The 15,083-nt window shown below is 35.3% G+C and overlaps 1 protein-coding gene across 8 annotated transcripts in view; it reads right to left on the bottom strand.

Moving 5' to 3' along the window:
* The window catches only part of TEX9 (testis expressed 9), a 101,603-nt gene that overhangs the window by 56,521 nt on the left and 29,999 nt on the right, over positions 1 to 15,083 (bottom strand). For 6 of the 8 annotated variants that reach the window (XM_006074917.3, XM_025295645.2, XM_025295647.2 and 3 more), the window contains exons 5-9: positions 13,733 to 13,778; positions 12,928 to 13,004; positions 10,088 to 10,266; positions 7,301 to 7,383; positions 6,205 to 6,378 (exon numbers count right to left, since the gene is read on the bottom strand). In XM_006074917.3, the coding sequence (XP_006074979.1) occupies positions 6,205 to 6,378; positions 7,301 to 7,383; positions 10,088 to 10,266; positions 12,928 to 13,004; positions 13,733 to 13,778 (559 nt within the window). Of the gene's footprint in view, positions 1 to 6,204; positions 6,379 to 7,300; positions 7,421 to 10,087; positions 10,267 to 12,927; positions 13,005 to 13,732; positions 13,779 to 15,083 lie in introns of those variants that run through there. The other 2 variants (XM_044925051.1, XM_044925052.1) reach the window with 2 other exon arrangements.

The following is a 15,083-nucleotide window of genomic DNA, read 5'->3' as shown; positions in this document are numbered from 1 at the left end:
GTGGGTTGCCATTTCTTTCTCCAGTGCATGAAAGTGAAAAGTGAAAGTGAAGTCGCTCAGTCATGTCCGACTCCTAGCGACCCTGTGGACTGCAGCCTACCAGGCTCCTCTGTCCGTGGGATTTTCCAGCCAAGAGTACTGGAGTGGGTTGCCATTGCCTTCTCCAAAAACATGCTCAACATCACTAATTACTAGAGAAATGCAAATCAAAACTACAATGAGTATCACCTCGCACCAATCAGAATGACCATCATCAAAAAACTCTACAAACAGTAAATGCTGGAGGGAATGTAAACTGGTATATCCACTATAGAAAAGAGTCAGGAGGTTCCTTAAAAAACTAAAAAAAGAACTATCATATGATTCAGCAATCCCATTTCTGTGCATATCTCTGGAGAAAACCATAACTCAGATAGCTGCACCCCAATGTTCATTGTAGCACTATTTACAATAGTAAGGCCATGGAAGCAACCTAAATGTCCATCAACAGAAGAATGGATAAAGAAGATGTGGTACACATATACAATAGAATATTACTCAGCCATCAACAAGAATGAAAGGATGCCTTTTGCAAAGACATGGATGGACCTAGACAATGTCATACTGACTGAAGTAACTCAGCCAGAGAAAGACAAATGTCATATGATATCTGTTATATCTGTAATCTTAAAAATGGTACAAATGAACCTACTTAAAATGTTTTGTAAATACAGATGTAGAAAACAATACAGTTACCAAGGGGGCAATTTTAACAAAGAATTCAGCACAGGCACTCCTCTCTCAATAGCTGATAGAACAATAAAGACAGAATACTTGAACAATACTGTCAACAAATTTGACCTAATACATATTTATAGAAAACTACTCAGTAAAGAATTACACATACTGTTTTCAAGGGCACATTAAGCATTTACCAAGAGAGGCCAAATGCTGGCCTATAAAACTATATGGAACAAATATTCAAAGAACAAAATCACACACCACATAATTCAATTAGAAATCAATTTAGAAAACGACAGGAAAAATAATATTTAAAATTAAACAACACATACTTTTAATAATCCAATTGTCAAGAAATATCAGGAAGGAAATTAGAAAATACTTTGAACTTAATAAAAAGCATCAAAATTTGTGGGACACAGATAAAGCAGCACTTAGAAAATTTATAGCTTTAAATTCTTATGTGACAAAAGTAGAAAATCAATTATGTAAGCTTTTGCCTTAAGAATCCTGAAAAATAAGAACAAATTAAGCCCAAATAAGAATGAAGGAAACGGTAAAGTTTGTTGTTGTTTAGTTACTAAGTCGTGTCTGACTCTTGTGTGACCCCATGAACTATAGGACTCCAGGCTCCTCTGTCCATGGGATTTCTCTGGCAAGAACACTGGAGTGGGTTGCCATTTCCTTCTCCAGGGGATCTTCCTGACCCAGAGACTGAACTCACGTCTCCTGCATTGGCAGATGGATTCTTTACCAATGAGCCACCAGGGAAGCCAAAGGTAACGTTAGAAAGCAATATAGTGGAAAACTGACAAATAGTACAGAAAAATGAACAAAAGTCAAATACTGATTCATTGAAAAAGTCAGTGAATTTGATAAGTATGTAGCTAGACTAATTAAGAATAAAACATAGAAGAGACAAATTATTAGTGTCAAGAATGAAACAGAAGTCATAATCACAGAGATTAAAAATATAAGTAAAAATATAATAAATGATTGGGCTTCCCAGGCAGCACAGTGGTAAAGAATCTGACTGCCAATGCAGGAGACACAAGAGACACAGGTTCAATCCCTAAGTTGGGAAGATCCCAAAGAAGTGGCAACCTACTCCAGTATTCTTGCCTGGAAAATTTCAAGGAAAGAGGAGCCTGGCATGCTATAGGCCACGGGGTCACAAAGAGTTGGACACAACTGAGTGACTGAGTATGTACGTATGGACACATCTATACCAATGAGTTTTACTACTCAGCACTGTAAAAATTACTTAAAAACACAAATTACCAAAACTGATTCCAAAATAATGGAAAATCCAAATAGACTTACATACAATAATTAAATTTATGGGCAAAGATTTCTCAAATAGGATGTAAAAGAGCACAAAAAATGTATTAGAATTCATCAAAGTTTTAAAATGCTACCTTCTGAAAGATACTTAAAAAATTTAACGTCAACTCAAACTGAGAAAAACTATTCACAGTACATTCTTTCTAGCAAAAAAATTATATAAGAAAACATTAAGGACTCTTAATACAACCCAATGTTTCTAATTTGGGCAAAAAAATTGAACATATACATAAGAAGAGAAGAGAATATGAACAGCTAATAAGCCTATGAAAAGATACTCACGATCAAGTTATCAAGGAAATACAAATGAAACTACACTGAGATACTACTTCTGATCCTCTCAGTTCAGCTCAGTTCAGTCGCTCAGTCGTGTCCGACTCTTTGCGGCCCCATGAATCACAGCACACCAGGCCTCCCTGTCATTCACCAACTCCCGGAGTTCACTCAGACTCACATCCATCGAGTCAGTGATGCCATCCAGCCATCTCATCCTCTGTCGTCCCCTTCTCCTCCTGCCCCCAATCCCTCCCAGCATCAGAGTCTGATCCTCTAGAGTGGCTAATATTAAAAATGACTGATAATACCAAGTGTTAGTAAGAATACAGAGTAACTAGAACTCTCATACAATGCTACTTGGAATGAAAAATGGTATAATCACTTTAGAACACAGTTTGACAGCTTCTTAAAAAGTTAAACATGCACTTTCCATAAACTCAGGAGTTCTACTCCTAGGCACTTCATCAGCATGATGAATGATACTGAGTATGTTTACACAAAAACATGTATCTACACAAAGCACTTGTACATGTAAATTCATGGTGGCTTTACTTCTCATAGCCTAAAGCTGAAAACAACTCAAATTCCCATCAATTGGTGAACAGATGAAATGTGGTAAATCCATAAATGAATACCACTCAGCAATACATGAAAATGAACCATAAAGCAAGCAACAACACTGATGAATCTCAACAACATTATGCTGAAGAAAACAGATGCAAAAAAGTACATACTTAGGTTTCCATCTATATGAAATTTTATAACAAGGAAAATGAACCTGCAGCAAAAGAATGCAAATCAGTGGCTGCTTGGGGTCATGATTAGAGAGACTGGGGATTTATAGGGAAGAGACAAAGGAAACTTGGGGGAGTGACAGAAATTTTATCTTAATCATGGTGGTGGTTATAAGGATATATTAACTTGTCAAAACTCAATGAATTGTACAATTAAATCAAGTATATTGTGTTTAAGTTATTCCTCAATAGAGTTGGTTTGTAAACATATCATTAATAAAAAAACAAAATCCAAAGATGGGGTAAAATGATTTCTGATTTTATATTTTAAGAATGACTCCATCTGTTAGAATCAACAGCTAAAATAAGTTAACATGTATAACAATGTTTTAATAGTTGATTTTTCCAGGTTTATAGAAGCAGCTATACTTAAGCTCTGTTTGTATTTCTCTGAACTGTACACTGAGACTTAGAGAAAAAATGAATAGAATTAACAAAGAAAGATTCAATCTTGAGTACCACATAACCCAGGAAAACTATGTTTTGTCTGTTTGGCCAATAGGCAGATAGGAATTAAAGCTGGGAAGTTCAGAGTCAATGCAAGTCTTCATAAAATCTTCAGCTAGCCAATGTATCATAATGCCTTTATACATTCACCATGAAATAAAATTTTCAAATACTTAACCCTAAACAACAATGAAATTTTAGAAGAGCTATGTGTTTAAGTCCATTTATTCGGGGGTTGGAGAAAGAGTCTACATGATTTGCAGAGTCAAGTAAACACACTTTGAATCCTGCTCTGCCAATCCTGTTTGACCACAGGCATTCTGCCTGACCTCTCAGATTCAGTTTCCCAGTGTGTTTTACCTGACAGACAGCACTCAAAAATATCAGTTCCTTTCCTGCCTACATAAAAGTAGAGTTATAATCAATGTGGTCCTTTGAGAATATTAATCTTTTGACAGAGTACAGGATACCATGGAAAAGAGAAAGAACCCCAGTGAAGAGGATTCAGAAATAAGATATAATAGCTTGAACCAAGAAGTAGCAATGGCAAATGAAAACAAGAGATGAGTGAAAAACATTTAGAAGCAAGAAAGCATAGGATTGGGTATGAGGGCCAAGAACAAGAAAAGAATCAAAGATTTAGGCGAGTTACATCTACTAGAGCAGTGACATGATCACAGCCTGGATGCATGATGACAAATCGTAAACTGACAAACAGTTGTTTCCCAGATATAATAGTTTGTTCTTCCTTAGACCACTTGGCTTTATTTCTTAAAGCAACAGAAATATAGTACAAACTACATATGTAATTTTAGATTTTCTAATAGCCACTTTAAGAAGAAATAGGTAAAATTAATTTTATTACTTTATCCCAGTATACCCAAAATATTACCACTTCAACATGTAAACAATATTAAAATATTAATGAGATTTTACATCTTTCTTTGTATTTCATCTTCAAAATTAGATGCTGATTTACACTCACAGCACGACACAATTTGGACTAGCCTCACGAGTGGCTATCATTTTCAAAAGCACAGGCTTAGACTACGAGATACTATAAGTAATTTTTCTTCCCAAATGAATAGACAAACAAAATGTGGTATATTCATTCTATGTTACAATCAATAATAAAAAAGAACAGATTATAACATGGATGAATCAGAAATGCATTATGCCAAGTTAAATCAGACTCTAAGAAGTTACTATGTATTTCTATTTATATGATAATCTAGAAAAGGTCAAAATATAAGAATCAAAAACAGAAGAGTGGTTGCCTAAGGCTGGGAGTAGGGAGAGGACTAAATTCACAGAGAAATTTTTGGGGATGATGAAAGTCTTCTATAACTCAGTTGTGGCGATGGTTATGTGATGATGCCCTTGTCAAAACTCACAGAATGGTTTACAGTCATCCCTCAGCATTCACAGGGGATTGGTACCCCCAATCTAACACGTACTTGTAGGATGTGGTGAAACTGGAACCCTTATACACTGCTGTTAGAAATGTAAAAATGGTATAGGTGATTTGGAAAACAATCTGAAGTTCCTCAAAAGGCTAAACATAAGGTTGGGACCTCCCTGGTGGTCCGGTGGTTGGGAATCCACGTGCCAATGCAGGGGACGCAGGTTCAATTCCTGGACCGAGAGAATCCCACATGCTGTGGAGCAGCTAGGCCTGTGAGCCACAACTACTGAGCCTGTTCTCCAGAGCCCAAAAGACTGCGTGCCACAACTACTGAAGCCTATGGGCCTAGGGGCTGTGTTCCGCAACAAGAGAAACCACCTAAATGAGAAGCCTGCGCACCACAAGGAAGAGTAGCCCCCGCTCGCTGCAACAGGAGAAAGCCTGCACGCAGCAATGAAGATACAGCATAGTCAAAGATAAATAAAATAAAAAACAAACAAACAAAACATAAACCCAGTAATTCCACTCCTAGGCATATACCCAAGAAAAACAAAAACATATATCCACACAAACACTTGTATATGCATGTTCATAGTACAGCATTATCCAAAACAGTTCCAAAACAGAAATAACTCAAATGTCCATAAACTGATAAACAGATAAATAAAATTATATTCATATGCTCTATATAACAAGGAATATTACTCTATAAAAAGCAATGGAGTCCTAACATATGCTACAATGTAGATGAAAAAAACATTAAGCAAAAATGTTGGTTTTGAAGTATCACATACTGCATGAGTCTACCTGTCCAGAAATGTCCAGAATAGGCAAATCTATCAAGACAGAAAATAAGTGAGAAGCTGCCTAGAGCTTGAGGGGACGGGGTGAAGCAGGTTGAGGTACTGTGGCTAAAGGGTACACGGTGACTTTCCAGGTGATGAAAATGTTCCAAGCTTGATGGTGGTGACAGCCGCACGACTCTGTGAAGACTCTGAAAGCCACCGAACTGTATACTTTTAAGGGTAACACGTATTGTACGTGAATTATATTTCAGTAATGCCACTAAAAAATACTGTTCTAATAACGGGGGAAGAGGTTTTGGGAAACACTAACAAATTAACTGAACCATGAAAAGTGGTGTCTAAGCAAACATGTGACTTTTGTGTTTTTGTGCATCTTTGGCATTAGGTTAGGAAAAAATAGAAAAATTATTACCCTTTCCACTGAAGACAACTGTTGCTGTAGTCCATCACATTTTTTGTTTGCTTCTTCAAAAAGAGTTTTAAACTTTTCTGTTTGAGATTGTTGCAAATTAATTGTCCGCTGCTGTCTCACACAATCTTCTTCAAAATTTTTCAGTTGAGACTTTAAATCCTGAACTTCATCCTCCTATACAGTTATGAAATTATAGATTATATGAAGAAACACACAAGATTTGGTATCAAAACAAAATCCAAAAGTAAAAATCATAAAACTGAAAACAGAAAGTAGCTTCATATGGTCTTTTTATTTTAAAAGAAGTAATTTATTTTTAATTGGAGAAAAATTGCTTTACAATGTGTTAGTTTCTGCTATACATCAACATGAATCAGCAATTGGTTCCCTCTCTCTTGAAACTCCTTCTCTCCTCCCATCCCATCCCAGACCTCTTGGTTGTCCCAACAGAGCGTCTGGGTTTGAGCTCCCCGCATCATACAACAAACTGGCTATCTATTTTACGTGTGGTAATGTATATGTTCAGTGTTACTCTTTCAATTCGTCCGCTCCCTCCCCTTCCCACACTGTGTCCACAAGTCTGTTCTCTGTGTCTGCATCTCTACTGCTGCCCTGCAGACAGGTTCATCCATATTATCTTTCTAGTGCATTAATATACCATATTTGTTTTTCTCTTTCTGACTTACTTCACTCTGTATAGTAAGCTCCAAGTTCATCCATTTAATTACGACTGACTCAAATGTGTTCCTTTTTATATGATCTTTGATGAGATATTTATACTCATTTCTTAAAGAAAAATAAATTACATTCCATTTTCTGCCTCAAAAATGGAAGTCAGATATTTTATTTCTGTTTAATATTATTAGCTTACACATCTCAGTCTAATATAGAGCATTCTAATTGCTAACATAAAACTCTTCAGCTCTGGAAATTCAACATCTCAGAACAAAGTTCAGTATTTATACACAATTATTGAATATAAAAGTTAACTGTGAATTATACCTCAGTGAAGCTATTTTTAAAATAAAATTGAAAACTGCTCCTAAAATGTCTTTGAATATAAGAGCATTTATTCTGAAAGGTTTTAAAAACTTACCATTTTATTGCGTTCACAGACAACATTATCCAATTCTTCCTGCATAACACGGAGTTTGGCCTTCAGAAATCTAATCTGTGCTTCTGCATCAATAATAATATATATTGTCTTTCATTGAATCTAAGATGCCATCAATTGTAAAACAGACTATTATTTTATGAAGGAAAAAAGTCCTCAAGATGAAGAGTCTAATAGGAGATCTCTTTTAGGAAACACTGAAGAAAACACTACAGACACAATCCCTAATGTGGAGGCAAATGAAAAATCTACCCAGGTATAAAAAGAACTATGTATATCTCAATATAAAAAGAGTAAAGAAAGAAAGGGAGGAAAAATCAAAAATCTTTCCTGAGAATCGGAACTAAAAGCCAGTAGTTTACAGACTGAATTCATACTTGCCTATGTCATTCAAAACACCTCAAGCAGAATTTAAAGTGGTTTCAGGTCAATAATGCTCCCAAAGTGTTTGGCAGAAACAAACACAAATCCTCTCTAGCAAAACTCAACTTCAGTCCCAACTACTGCAATCATAAAATGCCATTGACTGCAACACACATCCCAATTTCACCTAAGTTAACATGTAGTGTATGTGTCTGAGAAGCAGAAAAATACACAAATACCTTACTGCTGAAGCTTTTTTCCCCACAAACCCCTAATTAAGATCTACTTTTAGTATTTCATTGCTAGCAAAAGTTCTTTATTCAATAACATCAGTAAACCTTTGCAGTTTTTAGGCATATAAAAGTACATAAAGTGAAAACTGAACTTGGAACTCACTCATAATTCATCCGGTCATTAATTTAAAAGATATACATTAAGTCTCTACTACATTTCAGGCATAATACGGATATTGTTAAGACAAGCTTTGCCTTCATGAAGCTTATCTTAAGTAAACAATCTTAATATTCAGTCTCTGAAAGATCATTAGGACAAACCCCACAGAGCACACACGTCTCCACACATACTTCCTGCTTCAAAGCTCTTGTTATAAAGTGTCCCCAGCATTACATGGAACTGATGAACTATGGTTGGCTCTAGCCACACCTAGATTTCTCCAGCCTCAACTCTCTTCTAGCCTCCAGGTTAGCAGAGGACAGAAGGGAAACAATCCATCTCTTCTCTCCCCAACTCTAACCTCAGTAGTATCATCAAGGAGCTGAGTGCTCTGTCTCTGGAGGTACACAGCATTAACCTCCCCTCCCATCTCACTCCAACTTTAGTCTTACAAAGCAGTGCTTTGTACACTTACTTATATTTTGTACACTTACACAACTTTAGACTTACAAAGGAGTCTTACAAAGTTTTGTGCTACTAAACTACTTTTTTATTGCTTCCTTCCACACATAACCCAGCCATTCTAGATAATCATGTGGAATAGGCAAGAACTCCCTAAAAGGGGAGACACCTTGGTCAAAGACTGTGAAAAGAGAAGGATGCAAAAGTGGCAGAGAGGTCATTAAGCAATAAGAAACAAAGCAGCAATTTAAGGTAGTCTGTGCCAGTTCTTATACCTGGGCAGAGGAACTCTCTAACAAGGCCATGAGTGACTATTAATTGAGTAACAGCCAATATCTGACTACTGAGTCCTTGAAGGCATCTTGAGGCATGAAGGTAATTTTTTCTTTCACTTGTCTTCATTCTTAATGATTAGCCTCAGAAAGCTTGGATAGGTTAGTAAACGTAGTGAAGTGAAGTCACTCAGTCGTGTCCGACTCTTTGCGACCCCATGGACTGTAGCCTATCAGGCTCTTCTGTCCATGGGATTCTCCAGGCAAGTATACTGGAGTGGGTTGCCATCTCCTTGTCCAGGAGATCTTCCCAACCCAGGGATTGAACCCAGGTCTCCCGCATTGTAGGCAGACGCTTTACCGTCTAAGCCACCAGGGATTAGCCTCAGAAAGCTTGGATAGGTTAGTAAACGTAACAAATGCATAAATGAATTATTCCTCATTTATGACTAACTAGCAGCAGCAGCATAATAATCATTACACATGTAAATCAATGAGATTTTCACAGAATCAGAATATTAAGCATAAACTTCATGATCATCTAATATTAATACAAACTGCTAAATTTTCAAGTGAAGACATTGCTATTATAGAGGGACTAAGCAGTATGCCTGAACCCAGTTAATTACAGTTCAACATTAACTATGTTCATATAAACTCAACTGTATTGTTTTTTATGTAAATAGAATAGGTGGCACATCATAAATTCAACAATTTTAGAGGCACTACCGGTAACTAACATAATGTTTTTGATGACTCAGACTAAGTATTTTTCTAGTGGTATGCAGAGAATGAGTTTGTAAGAAAGAAAATAATATTCATTAGAAAATTCATTATTTTACTTGATGCTAATCAATAATTCATTTATCCTTTAGCACATGTTGATTTAATACACAATAAAGAGAATTCAGTAACATCAAATGAAAGGAATTCAAAGAAACATTTTTTAAAAATTATTTCAATGTTTTAATAATAAGCTATGGGGCATTTAACTTTAGTTGAAAATGGGTCAATGAAACTAATCCTAGACAGTTCTTTTTAGTTTTACTTTTTATAATAGAAAATATCAAACATATATAAAAGTAGTGAGACCAGTTCAGTGAAACTTTGCTTACCCATCATCCATTTTTAACAATTACTGACTTAAAAGCAATTTTATTTCATCTATCAAACAAATGCAAAACATCACAATACATTTTCTAAATACAAGAAAAATTGTTCTCAATGTTGCTTTTTTAAGCAATTGTGATAGAAGAATAAAAATAAACAAAAAACCTACCTGTTCCAATGTCTTCACTAACACTAGAAAAAATATCATCATTTATATAATCAGGTAAGCCTTCTTTCTCTAGTTGCCCTTCAATCTTGCTAATTGTTTTTGCAAGAGAAAAGTCTGAGAAATCCTCTGGAATGGCAACATCACTGGCAGTCTGCACATGAGAGTATTTCAATTTTACACTAAAAAAAAAAAAAGAAATATATATATACGTGTGTGTGTGTATATATATATAATATAAAAAGTAGATATGATTCCCAGATATGACCTTTATTCAAATTAAAAAGCAGATCAAAATTATTATTATAAATTTTAAGTTTATCATGATATCTACAATTGATACTTTCAAGGACTATACTACAAGAGATTTAGTAGACTTTTAATGACAATCACAGAGCTGGAGAAGGCTTTATGATGCCAGTTACTCTAGACATTGACAATGTAAAAAAAATAAACAGAAACCTCAATTAAACACTATGGCAAAACCAACACAAGATTGTAAAGTAAATTAGCCTCCAATTAAAATAAATAAATTTACATCAAAAAAAAAATAAAGAGAAGACTAAAATCATTAAAAAAAAAAAAAAAACCCAACACACACAGTCAGGAGACCAGGAGGGGGAACTCTCACACCATGCAACAACAGCAAAGCCCAAGAGTATAAAGAAAGACTCCTCTTCCTTTCCAGCTACAGCTCCGCTGATGAAAAGCCTTTGTTCCCTACAGACCTCCCAGCTTCCTTTTTCCCCCTAAGAAAGAGTTACCCTTGCCTTGCTGTGCAGGGACTTGCATGTGGCTCACCATGGTGACAGATCCCAAAGTGCAGTTCTCTCCTGATTCCAAACAAACCCATTTTTTGCTAAAGAATTATTTGTTTTAGGTCAGCACTCTCAACTGAACACCAAAACTAAGAGTACTGAACTTGGTCTCCCAGGTCAAATACAGACTATGGCTTTTAATTTTACCTGCTGCTGGAAAAGAACTGTACAATTTTATATCACTCTAGCCATAAGTCTGCAAACACTGAAGAATAATACCTCTTGAGAAATAATTGCAGAGTAAAGAGTTCTTAGCTCAAACTCCACATATTTTTCCACCTAAAGAAACATTATAAGCAGGATCAAAATCTGCCAAAAAGTTGTGTTTTGATTTTAAGTAAGGGGAGAAATATGAAATAAAAGTCACTATCAAAGGCACTGAGGAATGGGCCAAGACTAACTCATTCAGTCTGTTTCTGAAAGCCTTACTTTTAACTTTAAAGCCTAACTCACTTTTAACACATAAGCAAAGGCTTTACAATTCTTTTGGGAAAAGAACCTTTTATTTAAAATGTAAACTTGAAGTCTGAAAATAAGATAAAAACCCTTTCCAGTTATGTATGTACTTATGTATGCAGCATATGTTCTCTTTTCTTCTATCCATTTTAGATTTTTTTCTTCCTTATCCTTTCACCCTGTGTTTCTGGTCTCTTGTATTCAAAACACAAAAACTTTACTTGGCTTTTCTTGGTGAAGGTGAAAGAGAGTGAAAAACCTGGATTAAAACTCAACATTCAAAAAACTAAGATCATGGCATCGGGTCCAATCACTTCATGGCAAATAGATGAGGAAAAAGTGGAAACAGTATCAGATTTCATTTTACTGGGCTCCAAAATCCCTGCGGATAGTGATGGCAGCCATGAAATGAAAAGATGCTTGCTCCTTGGAAGAAAAGCTATGACATACCTAGACACCATATTAAAAAGCAGAGACATTAGTCAAAGCTATGTTTTTTCTAGTAGTCATGTATGGATGTGAGAGTTGAACCATAAAGAAGGCTGAGTGAGCACCAAAGAATTGATGCTTTCAAACTGTGGTGCTGGAGAAGACTCTTCAAGAGTCCCTTGGACAGAAAGGAGATCAAACCAGTCAATCCTAAATCAACCCTGAATATTCACTGGAATGACTGATGCTGAAGCTGAAGCTCCAATACTTCGCCACCTGATGTAAAGAGTCAACTCACTGGAAAGGACCCTAATGTTAGGAAGATTGAGGGCAAGAGAAGAAGAGGCCTCAGAGGATGAGATGGTTGGATGGCATCACTGACTCAATGGACATGAGTTTGAGCAAATTCTGGGAGACACTGAATGACAGGGAAGCCTGGCAAGCTGCAGTTCATGGGGTCGCAGTCAGACACAACTTAGCAACTGAACAACGACAAAAATACACAAGGATTAACAAAGATTTTCCAGAATTATAATACAGTTATCAGTTTGAATAAGCAATAGACATGTAAATTTAATAATTTACTGTGAATTAGAAGCTGGTTAGTACAATCCACTGCAGGTGTGAGACTCCTTTGCAAGAAGGTCTACTATTCTAAAGAATCTCTTGGGTCTCCTTTTAGTGCTTAAAGTACTAAAAATAGTCTTGAAAGTTTTTTCACCCAAAACAATAGAATGTAAATTATAACTATACTATAGTTTTATTGAGAACATGCCAAAATCATTCTATATCTCAATATACACAATAATGCATGGTGTTCAAAAAGTATAAGACTATTCAGTCTATTTGAGAGAACTAGGCAGAAAGAGCATCTAGGTTCTAGCTTCTGATCTAACAAAATAACTAGCTAAAAATAACAGTTAAAAATTTTGAAATGTGGCATTTTTGCTTATCTAATCAAATATTTCTGATTAGAAGATGCTTTAAATTACTAAATGTGGAGAAAAATGTAGAGTGTAATTTTGTATCTTTTGGGATATAAAAAGATCCAAAGAAACAAAACTTACTAGTTAAGAACAATGATACTGTAAATTATGAAACTAAAAAAAGAAAGTAATAATTTAAAAAACTGTACTATACCTTGATTTTCTTCCTTTACTTGCAGAGTATAGTTTGTTTTGAACTTTGTTTATGGGATCAACATTTTTGGTCTTTGGCTAAAGGATAAGAATTTAAATGACTGATTAATTAATTACATTCTAATCAGTTGCCCAGGAAGGCAATTACATAATACACAGAATCACTAGTTTGCTACATAGAATTCCTATTTTCACATAATTAATCAAACTGTATTTTAAGGAATCCAGAATTGTATAGCTAGAAAAGACCTAGTTATTACTAGGACCAAGAGATTTAAAGATAAGAAAATGAGGCCCAAAGATTTGAAGATATTCAGCTAGTTAGCAGAATGTTCAACTGGATGTTCTGATTTACAGAATTTAATTCTCATCAATTCTTGTTCAGACACATCTCCACGTACACTATTCCCTGGGTCAAAGATCCCCATGGGTGGAATCTGTACATCCCAGTATGCCCAGCACCTGGAATAGTGATCTCTACACACAGTAAATATTTAAACAAACGAATAAACCTCCCAAATTGCCTTCATTGTATATAAATTCTTTTCTTTTTCAGGTCTTCCATCTAATAAATTTGGGCTTCAGAGAGAAAACTAAAAATTAATGTATCTTCAAACTGTTCAGTGAAACTATGAGACAAAATTCAATTTATTTTATGAGCAATATTTCATAAAGGCATATCTTTTAAATAACAAGGCTAATATTCTATTTCTATAGAATCATATGGTTTTGTCTAAGAAAAATACTAAAAGCCAACCTAAATTCTACAGAATGTAATCACATTACCAAAAAGTTTAAATTCATACCTTAGTTTCTGAATGTAAATGAACTGTCCCTTCAGATAATGGACGTCTACAGATAAAAAATAAACATCATATATTAATAGTAGATGGTACTAAACTGAGACAGAATAAAATTCAACAGCAATTATATCTGAAAGGAAAATACATAAAACTATCAAGTAGACTTTGCTATAATTCTAATTATACACATGTTAACTTACTTTGAGTGAGTGTCACAAACAAGAAAAGTGCTTTGGTCAAATAATTCGTTTTTGGGAAGAAACACTAAAGTGCCAAATTTTTTGTAGGAAAATGTAGCACAAATTTTAATGAATTGAAATCACAATGAGTGATACTGGCCTCACACGGGAATCATCTATTTTACAAAATGATTCACCACAGGGCTTTACATTGTGAAGTCACTCAGTGTTCTTGTTTGTCTCACAGATTTAAAAACGTAAAAACTTGATCACTGTGTTCTTCCCCACTATATTATGAACTCCACGAGGGTAGCAATCATACTTCTGCCTGAGTTCACTGCTCTACGTCTAGTCCTTGGCATAGTACCTGGCACATAAGCTCTTAAATTGGCACTAAATAAATATTTGTTAAATGTATAAATAAATATATCTAAAATACATTTTTATGCAGTTTTGGGAACATGTTTGTAGCTTAAAACACATAATGTTTATGGGAGTCTGCAAACTATGGCCCACAGGTTTAATCACCCACATCCATTTATGTACACACTGTCCACAGCTGCTTTCACACTACAACAGCCAATCTGTAGTTGTGACAAAGACTGTATAGCCCACAAACCTAAAAATATTTACTATGTGGCTCTTTATAGAAAAAATCTGCCTACCCATGACCAATTTTCCAGATCATCCCCAACACATGTATGAATATTTCTAAAACCCAACCACTTCAGTACCTATCATTGCTATTAAAAAAACCCAAAAGCCCTCTGTATATTCTGAGGACTCCTAACCAAAGTAGAGAACATACAAACAAAATTACTTTCTATCGGATGCCACCTACAGTCACCTAATAGCTATACTTTTTGTTCAATGCTAAACACAAAGATATACTTAAGATAGATATTTAATACAGCCTCTTAAAGAACTAGAAACTGCTCTGTAAAGGGGGGGAAAAGGCCTTCAAATATCTTAAAATTAGAGACCAAAGACTCATTCTCATATATGACATGAAAATGCTTCCAAACTTGATTTATTTGGCTGTGCCAGGTCTTAGGTGCAGCATGCAGGGCATTAGGGATCTAATTCCTCCACCAGGGATTCAAGCCTGACCCCCTGCATTGGGAACATGGAGTCTTAGCCATTGGACCACCAGGGAAGTCTGTTTCCAAATTTTA

Source organism: Bubalus bubalis, chromosome 11 (genome assembly GCF_019923935.1).
Source record: "Bubalus bubalis isolate 160015118507 breed Murrah chromosome 11, NDDB_SH_1, whole genome shotgun sequence".
Taxonomy (NCBI): Eukaryota; Metazoa; Chordata; class Mammalia; order Artiodactyla; family Bovidae; genus Bubalus; species Bubalus bubalis.
Note: the sequence above shows the minus strand (reverse complement) of the source record. Positions and strands in the feature narration are given on the sequence as shown.